The sequence below is a fragment of the Panthera tigris genome, chromosome C2 (assembly GCF_018350195.1).
Source record: "Panthera tigris isolate Pti1 chromosome C2, P.tigris_Pti1_mat1.1, whole genome shotgun sequence".
NCBI classification, from domain to species: domain Eukaryota; kingdom Metazoa; phylum Chordata; class Mammalia; order Carnivora; family Felidae; genus Panthera; species Panthera tigris.
Window position 1 is genome coordinate 14,113,066 of NC_056668.1, and position 20,860 is coordinate 14,133,925.

Consider the following 20,860-nt stretch of genomic DNA (forward strand, 5'->3'; position numbering starts at 1 on the left):
CTTCCATTTGTTGGGGTCTGACTTCAGTGTCCTTTCCTCAGGTGCCATTCCAGAACTCTCACCTTTAGATCCTACAATAGAAAATGTATTTCAGACTCAAATTCAACCAGCAGTGAAAAACCAATCACTGACTCATATCCATGACAAAGGTGAGTGCACAAAGTCTGAGTGTGAGGGTCCTAGAGCCAGGAGACTCTAAACCCTGTCAGATTCCATGGAGGATGGCCTTGCCATCGAGGTCAGCCCTGGATGGAGGCTATGCTCAGTATATTAAGTGTCCTGCTGATGAAGAATTAAGCCTTCTCTCAAGGGATGGAATTATCACACATGGGATAGTCTAAATCTGATGTGATGACTGAGTGTGCTCTGAGTTAGTCTAGGATGGGTACATCGTACAAACAGGGAAAAGAATTCTAATAATTACAGTTTGTTGAAAATCTATTCATTGTTCCATTATGTTCCTTGTCTTTGAAGGCTTCTGAAGGAGGGAAGAATATCATCAATTAGGCATGTATATCATAATTTACATATCTAGTAATGGTCTGGTTATTTATAAGGCATAGAAGAACATAAGGAACAATGCGTTCACAAACAGACTATTACATTTATTTTTTTATTCATTTGAATTTTTTTCTTTTTTATTTTTTTTGAGAGACAGAGTGTCAGGGTGGGAAGGGCAGAGTGAGGAAGAGACACAGAATCTGAATCAGGCTTCAGGCTCCAGGCTGTCAGCACAGAGCTCTACATGGGGCTCAAACTCACAAACTGTAAGACATCACCTGAGCTGAGGTTGGACACTTAACCAATGAGCCACCCGGGAACCCCCAGACAACTATCTTTAAAGTGTGAAATTTGAGACTCTCTTAGTCCAAGAATATTGGGGATTTTCAGGTTGAATGGAATGAGATTATTGCCATAATATATTGAATTATTTTATAACTTCTAAATGGCACACCAACATTTGAACACGGTTTTTTAAATGCATTTTTTAATTGGAGAAATATTGAAGGAATTCAAATTATGTGCCAGGCTGTACTTCATCGGGAAACAGGGTTGCACAGAATAAAAGACTTTTTTTTCTGCCATTATGCATCTGTATTCAGAAACCTGAATGGAAAGGTACTGGAAATAATGTAATAGAGCTAGAAAACTTTTCCAATAGTTCAGGAGTATTGTGACAAGAAAGGGGGTGTTAGAAAAGCAAAGTGTGTATTCAGGGATTTTGTGCATTAGAGATTATGGTTGTGAATTTCAAGAATGGTAGAAAAGTAGGGAAAATTAAGGTAAAGAACAATTGTAGTGGGTATATTTTCCTTAAACTTCTTGTAAGGGATGAATCACAGCAGAGGGATCACATACCCCAGTCTAAAAGTATTAGGAAATACTGTCAACTGAAGGAAAAATGTCTACTAAGGAAAGATCACAGGAAAGGAAATCAGCAGGTTTATGAAATTCCCAGGTGAAAGTATTCAGTAAAAGACTGGATGTCACTCATTTCTTTGATGGGAAATTTTAGCGAGGAGTAGAAGGAATGATCTTCCTGAGTTTGTACTCCCTCCCAGGTTGGATTTTAAAGTTCACAGTAAAAAGTGATACAAATTTTGGATTCTGCCAGATTCGTAAAATGGTGATTGATGTAAAGTGTAGACAACGAAGACAAGCAGAAACATCCCAAGAAACAACCATACAAACAAAAAGCAGAGACACCTACCTTTCTTCCTTCCTTCCCTCCTTCCTTCCTTCCTTCCTTCCTTCCTTCCTTCCTTCCTTCCTTCTGACCATCTTTCTTTCTTTCTTTCTTTCTTTCTTTCTTTCTTTCTTTCTTTCTTTCTTTTTCTTTCTTTTTTTTCCTTCTTATTTTATAACTCCTTCCTTCCTTCCTTCCTTCCTTCCTTCCTTCCTTCCTTCTTTTCTTTTTGACTTTATGTCTGGCAATAGAATGATTGGATAAAGGGTTTAGTTGAGAAAAAAAAGAAGTATTTGGAATTAGACACCAATAAAAAGAGAATATGTAGATGTTAGATTCAAACCAAGGTTTCTAGATCTCAACACTATTGGCATTGTACAGCAGAAGTTCCAGTGTTGTTTTGGGCTTTGTTCTGATGACTGGAATTAGCGTCTTCCCTCGTTTATCACACATGGAGCTACTAGGTATCTGCAGTAGGTATCTGGGTGTGAGCAGGCAGGCAAAAATTTGCAATGATTCCAGAAAGGAGATGGGAGTTATTTCCTTCCCTATGGGGACAGGTAGATAGCTTAGGAAAGAGGAAAGATCAAGAGGACAAGATTTTCCTAAATGTCCCTCAACAATGATACATAAGGTAAATTAAATGACAACAAGTTGTGAAGGTGGGTACCAGTTTTACGTATGGCACATGATTCTAGTGAGATAATTCTTTGGCACAGCAATTAAAATGCTGTTCTTTAAATATAACTGGAGACTCCAACAGAATGAAGTCACATTTCCCAAGACATTTATTGATTGTTGGCAGTGAGTGGCATACCAGAAGTGCTTACATATTTGTTGGGTATGTCAGGGGATGAATGGTATGTTCTGCCAATTACTGACAGTATATAAAGGTCCAAGGCTAGTAGAAGACACACAGTTCACCACATCCTCTCGCAACCCACGTGAAATCTCTTCTCTTGACAAGATGTGTTGCAACTACGGCAACTCTTGTGGCTATGGCTGTGGCTATGGCTACGGCTGTGGCTATGGCCCCTATTACAGCTGGAGTTATGGACCTGGCTATGGATGTGGATATGGCTCCCGGTATGGCTGTGGCTCTGGTTGTGGATATGGCTGTGGATATGGCTCCTGCTGTGGCTACGGCCCCAGATATGGCTGTGGTTGTGGCTATGGCTCCGGCTGCTATGGTTACCGGCCATTTTGCTATAGAAGATGTTATTCTTCTTGCTGTTAGAACATCACCCCATTGTCCTCTAAATAAGACACATCTAATGAGAGGGCTGAATCAAAGATTCATACCTCACATTTTCTATATCCAAGAAAATGCATGCTTCACAGAGGCTCACACCTCCAAGCAACATTTCTAGAATGGCATCCTGTGCCTCAAGGCTGTGTGGTATCATCTGACTGTTTTCTAAATGTTGTTGTTTATTCCTTTACTCTGGATTCTGTCATCTGACTGTGGCAACAAGCCTAACACCCCACAGTTGGGCAAATTCCTTATTCTCAATAAAAATGATTCTTTGCTTCTAATATATCTCTGTGTTCTTGCTTGTGAATTACTCCTTTTTCTGGAGTATTATGACTCCTCTTGAAAATCTAGGTGACAATATGTTTCATGAACATGAGGGCTCTTCCTTCATATAATGCAAGTGTTTCTTCTCTTATGTGCATCAGAGAAAATGCCTTTTCTACCTGTGCCTTGCACCCCTCATGCCCAGGCCCTCACACCTCAACACAAATCACAGATATTTCAGAACTTTCATCTGGAAATCACACTCTATGTAAAATGGAGGTGGAAGGGAAAGGCAAGGAGGGATGTTACCTCTTTAGGAGGTTGTGAGTCAAGCTCCAGGGAGAAGAGGTGTGGCCTGAGTACTTCAAGGATGAATGGAATGGAAGAGAGAGTTTCCAGATTAATGAGAAATTAGAAATGGACTCGGATGTCTAATGAACTAAGGAAAGGAAAATTTAGAAGAAAGATGTGGTATTGTATCATCTGTAATTTAATGGAAGTCTGGATGTATTTGTTAGCATATATTGAGAGTGAGGAAATTGATTTCAGTCAGTTAACTCACAAATAGTTTAGAATGTTTTTGAAAGGGAACTATCCTACACTCTGAAGATACAGGAGGAAAATTGTGGAGTACTTTCTTGCTCTCAGAGCGTTGACCTTCTAATGGCGATATTTAAAAATAAGTAGGAATTAGTTGAAATTAATTTGGAGAGATCATCCCTATGGAGGCAATAAAACATCTTACTGGGGAAGAGATTGCAGGCTGAAAGATTGCAGAGATAGTTCAAGGAGGTATTTTGACATTTTGTGTCAAATGAACTGATGCCATTTGAACGAAATACTAGAAAGAACAGTTGTAAGTATAAAGGGGAAAGAGAAATTCATGAAGGTTGGGGTATGATTGGTGGCGCCACAATTTGTAGTGGAAAAAAGCAAGGGATAGTTTGGGAGTTGTGAGCTTACTATTGTGTTGGGTTCTTACCAAAGTGTCTTTTCCTCATGTGCCTTCCAGAACTCTAACAGTTAGAGCGTACATCAGAAAAAAGTGTCTTCAGACTCAGTTTCTACCAGCAGAAAGAATGACTCACTGTCTCATCTCCGTGACAAAAGTCACTGAAGAAAGTCTGAGTCTGAGGACACTGGAGCTAAAAGACTCCATCCACAACATGGCCAATTCTAAGGAAGATAACTCTGCCATCAAGATCAGCCCTGGCATGAGGCTATGCCCAGGATACTAAGTGTCCTGCTGTGGAAGGATCAGGGCTTCTGTCCCGGGTTGGAAGTTTTCAATATGGGACATCCTAAGTCTGTTCTGAGGACTGCCTGTGCTCTGGGTTAGTCAAGGGTGGGTAAATCCTACAGACAGGGGAAGGAATTCCAATAATTACAGTTTGTTAAAAATCGGCTCATTTTTCCATTATTTTCCTTGTCTTTGAAGGCTTTCTGAAGGAGGGAAGAACATCATCAGATAGGCATGTATATCACAATTTACATATCCATAAAGGGTCGAAAATTTTTTAGGTATATAAGATAACTTGCACATCTGTGACAAGGTGTTCATAAACTGACAAGTATCCTCAAAATGTGATATTTGAGTCTCACTAGTTAAAAACTTTTGAGACTTTCAGGATGGAAAGAGTAGAATGGAATGAGAACATGGTGATCATATATTGAATTATCTTATAACGTCTAATGGCACACCAACATTTGAACACAATTTTGTTTTAATGCATTTCTTTACTGGGGAAATATTGACTGAATTCAAATTATGTGCCAGGCTCTACTTCATCTGGAAAGAGGGGTGCACAGAAGAGGAGATTATGTTTCTGCCATTATGGATCTGTATTCAGAAACCTGAATGGAAAGTTACTAGAAATACTGCAAGAAAGCTGGAAAACTTTTCTAATAGTTCAGGAGTATTGTGACAAGAAAGGGGGTGTTAGAAAAGCAAAGTGTGTATTCTAGGGATTTTGTGCATTAGAGTTTATAGCTGTGAATTTCAAGAATGGTAGAAAAGTAGAGAAAATTAAGCCAAAGAACAATTGTAGTGGGTATATTTTCCTTAAACTTCTGGTAAGGGATGAATTACAGCAGAGTGATCAGGTAGAGCAGTCTAAAAGTCGTAGGAAATACTGTCAACTGAAGAAAAAATGTCTACAAAGGAAAGATCACAGGAAAGGAAATCAGCAGTTTTATGAAATTCCCAGTTGAAAGCATTGAGTAAAAGACTGGATGTCACACATTTCTTTGATGGGAAATTTTAGCGTGGAGTAGAAGGAATGATCTTCCTGAGTTTGTACTCCCTTGCAGCTTGGATTTTAGAGTTGTCACAGTAAAAAGTAATACAAATTTTGGATTCTGCCAGATTCATAAAATGATGATTGATGTAAAGAGTAGACAACAAAGATGAGCAGAAACATCCCAAGAAACAACCATACAAACAAAAAACAGAGACAGCTTCCTTTGTTCCTTCCTTTCTTTTTCTTTCTTTCTTTCTTTCTTTCTTTCTTTCTTTCTTTCTTTCTTTCTTTCTTTCTTTCCACTCTCTCTTTCTTTCTCTCTACTCTCTCTTTCTTTGTCTCTTTCTTTCTTTCATTCTTTCTAATTTCTTCCTTCCTTCCTTGTTTTCCTTTTGACTTTATGTCTGGCAATGGAATGATTGAATAATGGGTGTAGTTCAGAAAACAAGGAAGAATTTGGAATTAGACACCAATAAAGAGAGAATATAGAGATGTGAGGTTACAAACCAAGGTTTCTAGATCTCAACACTATTGGCATTGTACAGCAGAAGTTCCAGTGTTGTTGGGCTTTGTTCTGTTGGCTGGAATTAGCATCTTCCCTCGTTTATCATACATGGAGCTAGTAGGTATCTGCAGTAGGTATCTGGGTGTGAGCAGGCAGGCAAAAATTTGCAATGATTCCAGAAAGATGATGGGAGTTATTTCCTTCCCTATGGGGACAGGTAGATAGCTTAGGAAACAGGAGATATCAAGAGGACAAAATTTTCCTAAATGTCCCTCAACCATGATACATAAGGTAAATTAAATGACAATAAGTTGTGAAGGTGGGTACCAGTTTTACATATGGCACATGATTCTAGTGAGAGAATTCTTCGGCAGAGCAAATTAAAATGTTGTACTTTAAATATAACTGGAGACTCCAACAGAATGAAGTCACATTTCCCAAGACATTTATTGATTGTTGACAGTGAGTGGCATACCAGAAGTGCTTACATATTTGTTGGGTATGTCAGGGGATGAATGGTATGTTCTGCCAATTACTGACAGTATATAAAGGTCCAAGGCTAGTAGAAGACACGCACTTCACCACATCCTCTTGCAACCCACGTGAAATCTCTTCCAAGATGTGTTGCAACTACGGCAACTCTTGTGGCTATGGCTGTGGCTATGGCTATGGCTGTGGCTATGGGCCTTATTATGGCTATAGTTATGGACCTGGCTATGGCTGTGGATATGGCTGTGGATACGGCTCCTGCTGTGGTTATGGCACCAGATATGGCTGTGGCTGTGGCTATGGCTCTGGTTGCTGTGGCTACTGGCCATTTTGGTATAGAAGATGTTATTCTTCTTGCTTCTAGAACATCACTGTCCAAGACACATTTCCTTCTGAAATGGCATGCTTTAAGGGAGGGCTGATTCATTGATTTATACCCCAAGATTTCTATATCTGATGAATTGCATACTTTCGGTAATTGTGACCCCTAGTTAGCATTTGTATGAAGGCATCCTGTGGCTGAAGGCTATGTGGTATCCTCTGACTATTTTCCAAATGTTAGTCTTCACTTCTATTCTGGGTTCTTTGTTGAGACTGTGGCAACATATCTAAAATCCCACAGTGAGGCAAATCCCTTATTCTCAATAAAAATGTTTCATTTTTTTTCTAACTAATCTCTGTGTTCTTGCTAATGAATGACTCCTTTTTGAGGTGTATGGCATCTCCTGAAACTCGGGCAACAATATATTCCATGAACCTGGGTCTCTTCCTAGATATAATATAAGCCTTTCTTCTCTTATGTGCATCGGAGATAATGTCTTCTCCTATTTCTTGTATCCATAACACCTCAACATAAATCACACTGTGTAAGAACTATGTCCTTGAGGTGACACCGTATCTAAAATGGAGCTGAAGGCTGGAGGGGTAAGAGGAAGAGTTAGGACACCTCTTCGGGAAGTTGTGACACAAGCTCAAGGGGGAGGAAGTATGGCCTGAGTGCTTCAAGGATGAATGGAGTTGAAGAGAGAATTTTTGGGATTAATGAGAAATTGGGAGCTGCCTCTGTTGAGATGTAAGAAACTAAGGAAATGAGAAGCAAAAGAAAAACGTGATATTGTATGATCTGCATTTTGATGGAAGTGCAAATACATTTGTTGGCATATACTGAGTTTCAGTAAATTGATTTAAGTCAATTAATTTCCAAATCATTTTGAATGTTTTTGAAAGGCAACTGTCACACACCCTGAAGGCTCAGTAGAAAAATTACAAGTGAATTTCTTGCTGTCAGAGTGGTTTCAATCTAGTAGGTTAATAAAACAAAAAGAAGAATTAATTCGGATATTTTAGAGAGATAATTCCTATGGTGTGAATAAAACAGCATCCTTGAGAAGACTGAAGTATTGAAGAGTTAGTTCAAGGATGTGTTTTGACATGTTCTGTCACATGAACTCATGTCAGTTTCCAGAAATACTAGAAAGGACAGTTGTAAATGTAAAGTAGAAAGAGAAATACATAAGGTTTTGGGTATGATCAGTGGTGCCACGAGTTTTAGTGCAAAAACACAATGGCTAGTGTCTTAAATGGGCTCTCTAATGGAGCAGATATAAAATGAAATTAATAGTTCCAGTTGATTTTCTGAGTTTGAATGCGTACTAATTTGTTGGATTCTGATTTCAGTGTGCTTCTCTCATGTGCCTTTCCAGACCTCTAACATTTAGATCCTACAACAAAAATTGTCTTTCAGACACAATTTCAACCAGCAGAATAAAACACTCACTGTCTCATCTCCATGACAAGGGTCACTGCACAAATTCTGGGTCTGAGTACCCTTGGTCCTGGAGACTCCACAACTTGGCCAGTTCCAAGGAAGATGGCTCTGCCATCAAGGTTGTCCTGGAGGGAAACTACACCCAGGATATAATGTGTCTTACTGACGAGGAAAGAGATGTTCTTTCAAGAGCTGGAAATTCTCACAGATGGAACATCTGTAAGTCATTTCTTGGGACTGACTGTGCTCTGGATAAATCAGAGGTGAGAAAATTGTATACACAGGGGAAGTCAATTCTAATCATTACAGTTTGTTGAACATAGAACTTATGGTTTCATTAGGTTCCTTTTCATTGAACACTACCTATAACAGGGCAGAATAGTATTTATTAGGCACGTATCTCATACTTTCTATTTCTAGTAAAGAGTTTATCATTTATTAGGCATATGAGATAACTTGTATATCTGTAGAAATGACTTTGAATACTAACAGATATCTTCAAAAGGTGAAATTTGTGACTGTTTTAGCAATGAACATTTGGGACTTTCGGCTTGAATGAATTGAGAACATTATGACATATATTCACATTCTTATAGATTCTAAGTGATACCAACGTTTGAACATGGTTTTGTTTTAATATGTCTGTTTGTTATTGGCAGAAATATTGAGTTGAGATTATGTGCCAGGCACTAGGCTTAGAGCTAACCGATGATTCAAGGACACACAGAAGAAAAGATTTTTTTCTGCCATTAAACATCAGTGTCCCGAACTCTTAATGGAAGTGTATAGAAATAAAGCAATAAAGATAGGAAGTGTTTTTCATTAGTTCGTGGGTATTGTGACCAGAGAGTGGGTGTTTAAAAAGTATCATGTCTATTTCAGGGAACTCGTGCATTGGAATTTATGGTTTTGAATTTCAATAATGATGGAAAAGTAGGAAAATTAAAGGTAAAGAACATTTGTAAGGGGATATATGTGTTGAATTTGTTGTTAGGGATGACACATAGTGGAGTGATCAGATAACCCATGAGCAATATTAGAAAAAAAACAGTAGGAAATATTCTCAACCAAAGGAAACATATCTAATAATGAAACTTCTCCGAAAAGGAAATCAGCAGTTTTATTAAAATGCCTGTGGAAGTCATTCAATAAAGGACTGGATGACTCTCATTTCTTGGTGTTGAAATTTGAGTGTGGAGTAAAAGAAATGATACCTGAATTTGTACTCGTTTCCAACTAGGATTTCATAGTTGTTACAGTGAAACGTAGTTTAAATTTGGATTCTGCCTGGATATGAACATAGTGGCCTGGACAATGAAGATAAGCAAAAGCATCACAAACAAATAAACAACATCCTCCCCCCCCCCCCCCCCCCCCCCCCGTATATCTGGTGATGAAAGGGTTGGACTTTCAGTTTATTTGAGAAGGAGGGGAATCTTTGGACATAGACACGAGTAAAGAGAGAATCTAATTTATAGATGTGAGCCTATAAAGCTAGGTTTCTCGATCTCAGCACTTTTGACATTTTACATGAGGCACTTCAATGGTGTTGAGGGACTTTCTGTGTCATGAAATGGGCATCATCCCTAGCTTTTACCACACAGACCCAGTAGATATCTGTAGCAGTATCTGGGTGCAAGAAGCCTGGTAAGATGTTGCAATGATTCCAGAAAGCAGATGAATTTTTCTTTCCTTATGGACAGAGGTAGATGTTTTATGAGTGTGGAGAGATCAAGAAGGAGAAATATTTCCTAAAAACCCCTCAGCCTTCTTGTTAAATGATTGGAGATTGTGAACATGGATTTTGGTTTTACTTAGAGTCCATGATTCTACCGAGAAATGTTTTTTGGAAGAATGAAATAAAATGCCCTTCTTTAATAAAACTGGAGTCTCCTTAATAATGAGCTCACGTTGCCCAAGACATTGTTGATTGTTGACAGTGACTGGCACAGCACAGTTGCTTACATATTTGTTGGGTAAGTCAGGGGATGAGTGACATGCTCTGCTAATTACTGACAGTATATAAGGGTCCAAAGCAAGTAGAAGACACGCACTTCACCACATCCTCTCACAACCCACGTGAATTCTCTTGTCTTGGCAAGATGTGTTGCAACTACGGCAACTCCTGTGGCTGTGGCTGTGGATATGGCTATGGCTGTGGATGTAGTCCGTATTATGGCTGTGGTTATGGCCTCCGTTATGGCTGTGGCTATGGCTCAGGATATGGCTGTGGCTATGGCTCCTGCTGTGGCTATGGCACTGGATATGGCTGTGGCTATGGCTATGGCTCCAACTGCTGTGGCTACCGGCCATTTTTCTATAGAAGATGTTATTCCTCTTGCTGCTAGAACATCACTGTCCAAACCCCACTTGCTTCTGAAACGACACACCTTAAGAGAAGGCTCATTCAAGGATCTATACCCCAAGATTTATATATCGGGAACATTGCATGTGTCATAGAAGATTTGACCTCCAGTAACATTTGTAAGATGGCAGCTTGCAAATTGAGGCTATGAAGCATCATCTAACAGTTTTCCACGAAGTGTTGGCTTTACTCCCTTAATATGGATTCTGTGTTGTGACTGTGGCAAGGTTTCGAACATCCCACATTTGGGCAAATCCCTTATTCTCAATAAAAATGTTTCATTCCTTCTATCAAATGTCTCTGTTCTTTCTTGTGAAAGCCTCCTTTCTTGAGGTGTTATGGCGTGTCTTGAAAATTGGGCTGACAATATATTTCATGTACCCGGGTCTCTTTCTGGATATCATACAAGCATTTCTTCTCTTACATGCATTGATATAATGTCTTCTCCACCTAAGTCTCATATCCATAACACTCCAACACAAATCACACAGTATTCCAGAACTGTGCCCTGGAAATCACACTGTAGGTAGAATGCATGTGGAGGGAAAAGTCGAGGACAGGGAGGGATGGCACCTCTTGGGAGGTTGTGACAGAAGCCCAAGGGGAAGGGGGTGTGGTCTGATCACTTAAAGGATGAATGTGATGGAAGAGAGAGTGTCTGGTATTCATGAGAAATTGGAAGCTGCCTCAGCTGAAGTGTAAAGAAGCAAGGAAAGGGTACGTTAGAAGCAAAGCGTGGTATCATATCATCTGAATTGGATGGATTTGCTAATATATTTGTTGGCATAAAATGAGTTTGAAGAAATTGATTTAAATCACTTAATTGACAAATCCTTTTGAATCTGTTTGAAAGAGAACTATCCAACACACTGAATACATAGTAGAAAAATTGCAGATGAATTTCCTACTCTGAGTGTTTACATTTTGTTGGTGTTAATAAATATTTTACAAATTAATTATGACAAATTTAGACACATAATTTGCTTGGAGAGAATAAAACAGCTTCCTGGGGAAGAGAATGAAGGTTCATTAAATATTGGAGAGATAGTTCGGGGTGGTACTTTGATGTTTGGTATCAAACGAACTGATCAAGTGGAAAGAATGGCCAGAAAGGGCAGTACTAAGTAGAAAGGGGAAGAGAAATTCATTACGTGTTGGGTATGATCAATGGTGCCACAATTTTCAGTTGAAAAGAGGAAGGAGTAGGGCTTTAATGGTGTCCTTCAGTGTCTTCCCTGGTGCGTATACAAGAATGGGATGAGAAGCCCATCCTTTCTGAGTTTGAGAACCTTCCGTTTGTTGGGGTCTGACTTCAGTGTCCTTTCCTCAGGTGCCATTCCAGAACTCTCACCTTTAGATCCTACAATAGAAAATGTATTTCAGACTCAAATTCCACCAGCAGTGAAAAACCGATCGCTGACTCGTATGCATGGCAAAGGTGAGTGCACAAAGTCTGAGTGTGAGAATCCTAGAGCCAGGAGACTCTAAGCCCTGTCAGAGTCCAAGGAGGATGGCCTTGCCATCGAGGTCAGCCCTGGGTGGAGGCTATGCCCCGTATATTGAGTGTCCTGCTGACGAAGAATTAAGCCTTCTCTCAAGGGATGGAATATATGGGATAGTCTAAATCTGGAACACATGGGATAGTCGAAATCTGATGTGATGACTGAGTGTGCTCTGAGTTAGCCTAGGATGGGTACATCGTACAAACAGGGAAAAGAATTCTAATAATTACAGTTTGTTGAAAATCTATTCATTGTTCCATTATGTTCCTTGTCTTTAAGGCTTCTGAAGGAGGGAAGAATATCATCAATTAGGCATTATATTATAATTTACATATCTAGTGACGTTCTGGTTATTTATAAGGCATAGAGAACATGTGGAACAATGTGTTCACAAACAGACAACTTTATTTATATTTATTCATATATTTCAATTTTTTTCATTTATTTATTTATTTTTTTGAGAGACAGACTGTCAGCGTGGGAGGGGCAGAGTTTGAAAGAGACACAGAATCTGAATCAGGCTTCAGTCTCCAGGCTGTCAGCACAGAGCATTACACGGGGCTCGAACTCACAAACTGTAAGATCATCACCTGAGCTGAGGTTGGACACTTAATCAACTAGCCATCCAGCAACCCCTACACAACTATCTTTAAAGTGTGAAATTTGAGACTCTCTTAGTCCAAGAATATTGGAGATTTTCGGGTTGAATGGAATGAGAATATTGCGATAATATATTGAATTATTTTATAACTTCTAAATGGCACACCAACATTTGAAAACGGCTTTGTTCTAATGCATTTTTTAATTGGACAAATACTGACGTAATTCAAATTATGTGCGAGGCTGTACTTTCTCTGGAAAGAAGGGTGCACAGAAAAAGAGACTTTTTTTTCTGCCATTATGCATCTGCATTCAGAAACCTGAATGGAAAGGTACTAGAAATAATGCAATAGAGCTAGAAAACTTTTTCAATAGGTCGGGAGTATTGTGACAAGAAAGAGGGTGTTAGAAAATCAAAGTGTGTATTCTAGGGATTTTGTGCATTAGAGCTTATAGTTGTGAATTTCAAGAATGGTAGACAAGTAGCGAAATTTAAGCTACAGAACAATTGTAGTGGGCATATTTTCCTTAAACTCCTTGTAAGGGATGAATCACAGCAGAGGGATCACATACCCCAGTCTAAAAGTAGGAAATACTGTCAACTGAAAGAAAAATGTCTACTAAGGAAAGATCAGAGGAAAGGAAATCAGCAGGTTTATGAAATTCCCGGTTGAAAGCATTCAGGAAAAGACTGGAGGTCCCACATTTCCTTAATGGGAAATTTTAGCGAGGAGGAGAAGGAATGATTTTCCTGAGTATATACCCCCTTCCAGTTTGGATTTTATAGTTGTCACAGTAAAAACTAATGCAAATTTTGGATTCATAAAATGGTGATTGAGGTAAAGCATAGACAACCAAGATGAGCAGAAATATCCCAAGAAACAACTATGCAAACAAATGCAGAGACACCTTCATTTCTTCCTTCCTTCCTTCCTTCCTTCCTTCCTTCCTTCCTTCCTTCCTATCTTTCTTTCTTCTTTCTCTCTTTTCTTTCTTTCTTTCTTTCTTTCTTTCTTTCTTTCTTTCTTTCTTCCTTTCTTTTCCTCCCTCCCTCGTTTCCTTCCTTCCTTCCTTCCTTCCTTCCTTCCTTCCTTCCTTCCTTCTTCCTTTCTTTTTGACTTCATGTCTGGTAATGGAATGATTGGATAAAGGGTTTAGTTAAGAAAAAAAGGAAGTATTTGGTTTTAGACACCAATAAAGAGAGAATATAGAGATGTGAGATTCAAACCAAGGTTTCTAGATCTCAACACTATTGGCATTGTACAGCAGAAGTTCCAGTGTTGTTGGGCTTTGTTCTGATGACTGGAATTAGCATCTTCCCTCGTTTATCACACTTGGAGCTAGTAGGTATCTGCAGTAGGTATCTGGGTATGAGAAGGCAGGCAAAAATTTGCAATGATTCCAGAAAGGAGATGGGAGTTATTTCCTTCCCTATGGGGACAGGTAGATAGCTTAGGAAAGAGGAGAGATCAAGAGGACAAAATTTTCCTAAATGTCCCTCAACCATGATACATAAGGTAAATTAAATGACAACAAGTAGTGAAGGTGGGTACCAGTTTTACGTATGGCACATGATTCTAGTGAGGGAATTCTTTGGCAGAGCAAATTAAAATGCTATTCTTCAAATGGAACTGGAGACTCCAACAGAATGAAGTCACATTTCCCAAGACATTTATTGATTGTTGACAGTGAGTGGCATACCAGAAGTGCTTACATATTTGTTGGGTATGTCAGGGGATGAATGGTATGTTCTGCCAATTACTGACAGTATATAAAGGTCCAAGGCTAGCAGAAGACACTCAGTTCACCACATCCTCTCACAACCCACGTGAATTCTCTTCTCTTGACAAGATGTGTTGCAACTATGGCAACTCCTGTGGCTATGGCTGTGGCTATGGCTGTGGCTATGGCTATGGCTGTGGCTATGGCCCCTATTATGGATATAGTTATGGACCTGGCTATCGCTATGGCTATGGTTGTGGCTATGGCTACGGCTGTGGCTATTGCCCCTATTATGGCTGTAGTTATGTACCTGGCTATGGCTGTGGCTGTGGTATGGGCTATGGCTGTGGATATGGCTGTGGATATGGCTCCTACTGTGGGTATGGCTCCGGCTGCTATGGTTACCGTCCATTTTGCTATAGAAGATGTTATTCTTCTTGCTGTTAGAACATCACCCCATTGTCCTCTAAATAAGAGACATCTAATGGAAGGCTGAATCAAGGATTCATACCTCACATTTTCTATATCCACGAAATTGCATGCTTCACAGAGGCTCACACCTCCAAGCAACATTTCTAGAATGGCATCCTGTGCCTCAAGGCTGTGTGGTATCATCTGACTGTTTTCTAAATGTTCGTGTTTATCCCTTTACTCTGGATTGTGTCATCTGACTGTGGGAACAAGCCTAATACCCCACAGTTGGGCAAATTCCTTATTCTCAATAAAAATGATTCTTTGCTTCTGATATATCTCTATGTTCTTGTTTGTGAATTACTCCTTTTTTTGAGGTATTATGACTTCTCTTGAAAATCTAGGTGACAATATGTTTCATGAACATGAGGGCTCTTCCTTCATATAATGGGAGCCTTTGTTCTCTTATGTGCATCAGAGAAAATCCCCTTTCTACCTGTGCCTTGCACCCCTCATGCCCAGGCCCTCACACCTCAACACAAATCACAGATATTTCAGAACTTTCATCTGGAAATCACACTCTCTGTAGAATGGAGGTGGAGGGGAAAGGCAAGGAGAGATGTTACCTCTTTTGGAGGTTGTGAGACAAGCTCCAGGGAGAGGAGGTGTGGCCTGAGTACTTCAAGGATGAATGGAATGGAAGAGAGAGTTTCCAGATTAATCAGAAATTAGAAATGGACTCGGGTGTCTAATGAACCAAGGAAAGGATAATTTGGAAGAAAGATGTATTGTATCATCTGTAATGTAATGGAAATCCAGATGTATTTGTTGGCATATATTGAGAGTGAGGAAATTGATTTCAGTCGCTTAACTCACAAATAGTTTAGAATGTTTTTTGAAAGGGAACTGTCTTACACTCTGAAGATACAGGAGGAAAATTGTGGAGTACTTTCTTGCTCTCAGAGTGTTGACATTCTAATGGCTATATTTAAAGCAAGTAAGAGTTAGTTGAAATTAATTTGGAGAGATTATCCCTATGAAGCCAATAAAAAATCTTACTGGGGAAGAGATTGCAGGCTGAAGGATTGAGGAGATAGTTCAAGGAGGTATTTTGACATTTTGTGTCGAATGAACTGATGCCATTTGAAAGAAATACTAGAAAGAACAGTTGTAAGTATAAAGGGGAAAGAGAAATCATGAAGGTTGGGGTATGATTGGTGGTGCACAATTTGTAGTGGAAAAAAGCAAGGGAGTTTGGGAGTTGCGAGCTTGCTATTGTATTGGGTTCTTACCAAAGTGTCTTTTCCTCATATGCCTTCCAGAACTCTAACAGTTAGAGCATACATCAGAAAAAGTCTCTTCAGACTCAATTTCTACCAGCAGAAAGAATGACTCACTGTCTCATCTCCATGACAAAAGTCACTGCAGAAAGTCTGAGTCTGAGGACACTGGAGCTAAAAGACTCCATCCACAACATGGCCAATTCCAAGGAAGATAACCCTGCCATCAAGGTCAGCCCTGGCATGAGGCTATGCCCAGGATATTAAGTGTCCTGCTGTGGAAGGATCAGGGCTTCTGTCAAGGGTTTGAAGTTTCAATATGGAACATCCTAAGTCTGTTCTGAGGACTGCCTGTGCTCTGGGTTAGTCAAGGGTGGGTAAATCCTACAGACAAGGGAAACGAATTCTAATAGTTACAGTTTGTTAAAATCTACTCATTGCTCCATTATGTTCCTTTCTTTGAAGGCTTTCTGAAGGAGGGAAGAACATCATCAGTTAGGCGTTTACATATACATATCCATAGAGGGTATGGATATCCATACCCTCTACATATCCATAAAAGGTCGATAATTTATCAGGTATATAAGATAACTTGTAGATCTTGAACACGGTGTTCATAAACTGACAACTATACTCAAAATGTGAGATTTAAGACTCACTACTTAAAATCATTTGAGACTCAAGGTTGAATGGAATGAGATCATTGTGATAATACATAGAATTATCTGGTAACTTGTACTGGCACACCAACACTTGAACACCTTTTTGTTTCAATGCATTTCTTTACTGGGGAAATATTGACGGAATTCAAATTATGTACCAGGCTCTACTTCATAGGGAAAGATGGGTGCACACAAGAAGAGATTATTTTTCTGCCATTATGGATCTGTATTCAGAAAACTGAATGGAAAGGTACTAGAAACAATGCAAGAAAGGTAGGAAACTTTTCCAATAGTTCAGGAGTATTGTGACAAGAAAGAGGATGTTAGAAAAGCAAAGTGTGTATTCTAGGGATTTTGTGCATTAGAGTTTAGAGTTGTGAATTTCAAGAATGGTGGAAAAGTAGAGAAAGTTAAGCTAAAGAACACCTGTAGTGGCTATATTTTCCTTAAAATTTTTGTAATTGTTGAATCACATCAGAGTGATTAGATACACCAGTCTAAAAGTAGTAGGACATACACTCAACTGAAGGAAAGATGTCTACCAAGGAAAGACCACAAGAAAAGAAATCAGCAGTTTTATGAAATTCCCAGTTGAAAGCATTCAGGAAAAGAATGGATGTCACTCATTTCTTTGCTGGGAAATTTTAGCGTCGAGTAGAAGGAATGATCTTCCTGAGTTTATACTCCCTTCCACCTTGGATTTTATAGTGGTCACTGTAAAAATAATGCAAATTTTGGAGTCTGCCAGATTCATGAAATGGTGATTGATGTAAAGCCTAGACAACGAAGATAAGCAGAAATATCCCAAGAAACAAACATACAAACAAAAAACAAAGACACCTTCCTTCTTTCTTTCCTTCCTTCCTTCCTTCCTTCCTTCCTTCCTTCCTTCCTTCCTCTCTCTGTCTCTCTCCCTTTCTTTCTTTCTTTCTTTCTTTCTTTCTTTCTTTCTTTCTTTCTTTCTTTCTAATTTCTTCCTTCCTTCCTTCCTTCCTTCCTTCCTTCCTTCCTTCCTTCCTTTAATTCTTTCTTCCTTTCTTCCTTTCTTTCTGACTTCATGTCTGGTAATGGGATGATTGGATAAAGGGTTAGTAGAGAAAAAAAGGAATTATTTGGAATTAGACACCAATAAAGAGAGAATATAGAGATGTGAGATTCAAACCAAGGTTTCTAGATCTCAACACTATTGGCATTGTACAGCAGAAGTTCCAGTGTTGTTGGGCTTTGTTCTGATGACTGGAATTAGCATCTTCCCACGTTTATCACACTTGGAGCTAGTAGGTATCTGCAGTAGGTATCTGGGTGTGAGCAGGCAGGCAAAAATTTGCAATGATTCCAGAAAGGAGATGGGAGTTATTTCCTTCCCTATGGGGACAGGTAGATAGTTTAGGAAAGAGGAGAGATCAAGAGGACAAGATTTTCCTAAATGTCCCTCAACCATGATACATAAGGTAAATTAAATGACAACAAGTTGTGAAGGTGGGTACCAGTTTTACGTATGGCTCATGATTCTAGTGAGAGAATTCTTTGGCAGAGCAAATTAAAATACTGTTCTTTAAATATAACTGGAAACTCCAACAGAATGAAGTCACATTTCCCAAGACATTTATTGATTGTTGACAGTGAGTGGCATACCAGAAGTGCTTACATATTTGTTGGGTATGTCAGGGGATGAATGGTATGTTCTGCCAATTACTGACAGTATATAAAGGTCCAAGGCTAGCAGAAGACACTCAGTTCACCACATCCTCTCACAACCCACGTGAATTCTCTTCTCTTGACAAGATGTGTTGCAACTATGGCAACTCCTGTGGCTATGGCTGTGGATATGGCTATGGCTGTGGATGTGGTCCCTATTATGGCTGTGGTTATGGCCTCCGTTATGGCTGTGGCTATGGCTTAGGATATGGTTGTGGATATGGTTCCTGCTGTGGCTCTGGCTGTGGATATGGCTCCAGCTGCTGTGGCTACCGGCCACTTTACTATAGAAGATGTTATTCTTCTTGCTGCTAGAACAACACTGTCCAAACCCCACTTGCTTCGGAAATGACATGCTTTAAGAGAAGGCTCATTCAAGGATCTATACCCCAAGATTTATATATTGAGAACATTGCATGTGTCATAGAAGATTTGACCTCCAGTAACATTTGTAGCATGGCATCTTGTGGCTTGACGCTATGCAGTATCATCTAACTGTTTTCCACAAAGTGTTGGTCTTACTCCCTTAGTATGGAATCTGTGTTGTGACTGTGGCAAGGATCCAAACATCCCACATTTGGGCAAATCCCTTATTCTCAATAAAAATGTTTCATTCCTTGTATCAAATGTCTCTAGTCTCCCTTGAGAAAGCCTCGTTTCTTGAGGTGTTATGGCCTCTCTTGAAAATTGGGCTGACAATATATTTCATGTACCGGGTCTCTTTGTGGATATCATACAGGCATTTCTTCTCTTACATGCATCAATATAATGTCTTCTCCACCTAAGTCTCATATCTCTAGCACAGTACTGCAGAACTGTGCCCTGGAAATCACACTGTAGGTAGAATGGATGTGGAGGGAAAAGATGAGGACTAGGAGGGATGGCACCTCTTGGGAGGTTGTGACAGAAGCCCAAGGGGAAGGGGGTGTGGCCTGATCACTTAAAGGATGAATGTGATGGAAGAGAGAGTGTCTGGCATTCATGAGAAATTGAAAGCTCCCTCAGCTGAAGTGTAAAGAAGCAAGGAAAGGGTACGTTAGAAGCAAAGCGTGGTATCATATCATCTGAATTGGATGGATTTGCTAATATATATGTTGGCATAAATTGAGTTTGAAGAAATTGATTTAAGTCACTTAACTGACAAATACTTCTGAATGTGTTTGAAAGAGAACCATCCGACACACTGAATACATAGTAGAAAAATTGCAGATGAATTTCCTATTCTCAGGGTGTTTACATTTTGTTGGTGATAATAAATATGTTACAAATTAATTATGACAAATTTAGACACATAATTTGCTTGGAGAGAATAAAACAGCTTCCTGGGGAAGAGAATGAAGATTCATTAAATATTGGAGAGATAGTTCGGGGTGGTACTTTGATGTTTGGTGTCAAACGAACTGATCAAGTGGAAAGAATGGCCAGAAAGGGCAGTACCAAGCAGAAAGGGGAAGAGAAATTCATTACGTGTTGGGTATGATCAATGGTGCCACGATTTTCAGTTGAAAAGAGGAAGGAGTAGGGCTTTAATGGTGTCCTTCAGTGTCTTCCCTGGTGCGTATACAAGAATGGGATGAGAAGCCCAGTCCTTTCTGAGTTTGAGAACCTTCCGTTTGTTGGGGTCTGACTTCAGTGTCCTTTCCTCAGGTGCCATTCCAGAACTCTCACCTTTAGATCCTACAATAGAAAATGTATTTCAGACTCAAATTCAACCAGCAGTGAAAAACCAATCACTGACTCATATCCATGGCAAAGGTGAGTGCACAAAGTCTGAGTTTGAGGATCCTAGAGCCAGGAGACTCTAAACCCTGTCAGATTCCATGGAGGATGGCCTTGCCATCGAGGTCAGCCCTGGATGGAGGCTATGCCCCGTATATTGAGTGTCCTGCTGACGAAGAATTAAGCCTTCTCTCAAGGGATGGAATTATCACACATGGGATAGTCTAAATCTGATGTGATGACTGAGTGTGCTCTGAGTTAGTCTAGGATGGGTACATCGTACAAACAGGGAAAAGAATTCTAATAATTACAGTTTGTTGAAAATCTATTCATTGTTCCATCATGTTCCTTGTCTTTGAAGGCTTCTGAAGGAGGGAAGAATATCATCAATTAGGCACGTATATTATAATTTACATATCTAGTGAAGTTCTGGTTATTTATAAGGCATAGAGAACATATGGAACAATGTGTTCACAAACAGACAACTTTATTTATATTTATTCATATATTTCAATTTTTTTCATTTATTTATTTATTTTTTTGAGAGACAGACTGTCAGCGTGGGAGGGGCAGAGTTTGAAAGAGACACAGAATCTGAATCAGGCTTCAGTCTCCAGGCTGTCAGCACAGAGCATTACACGGGGCTCGAACTCACAAACTGTAAGATCATCACCTGAGCTGAGGTTGGACACT

At 39.5% G+C, this 20,860-nt stretch overlaps 4 protein-coding genes across 4 annotated transcripts; all 4 read left to right on the forward strand.

The window, feature by feature from the left end:
* The first annotated feature begins 2,654 nt into the window (after positions 1 to 2,654).
* On the forward strand, positions 2,655 to 2,926 carry LOC122241964 (keratin-associated protein 6-2-like). The gene has a single exon (XM_042998603.1). The coding sequence runs from the start codon at positions 2,655 to 2,657 to the stop codon at positions 2,922 to 2,924; it is 270 nt and encodes an 89-aa protein (XP_042854537.1). The 3' UTR covers positions 2,925 to 2,926.
* A 7,384-nt stretch (positions 2,927 to 10,310) lies between these two features.
* Positions 10,311 to 10,597, forward strand: LOC122241957 (keratin-associated protein 6-2-like). Its single transcript, XM_042998542.1, has one exon. It carries the CDS (start codon positions 10,311 to 10,313, stop codon positions 10,554 to 10,556), a length of 246 nt encoding a protein of 81 aa, XP_042854476.1. The 3' UTR covers positions 10,557 to 10,597.
* A 3,929-nt stretch (positions 10,598 to 14,526) lies between these two features.
* On the forward strand, positions 14,527 to 14,844 carry LOC122241882 (keratin-associated protein 21-1-like). The gene has a single exon (XM_042998304.1). It carries the CDS (start codon positions 14,527 to 14,529, stop codon positions 14,842 to 14,844), a length of 318 nt encoding a protein of 105 aa, XP_042854238.1.
* Positions 14,845 to 18,535: 3,691 nt separating this feature from the next.
* LOC122241883 (keratin-associated protein 21-2-like) lies at positions 18,536 to 18,763 on the forward strand. The gene has a single exon (XM_042998305.1). It carries the CDS (start codon positions 18,536 to 18,538, stop codon positions 18,761 to 18,763), a length of 228 nt encoding a protein of 75 aa, XP_042854239.1.
* Positions 18,764 to 20,860: the final 2,097 nt, after the last annotated feature.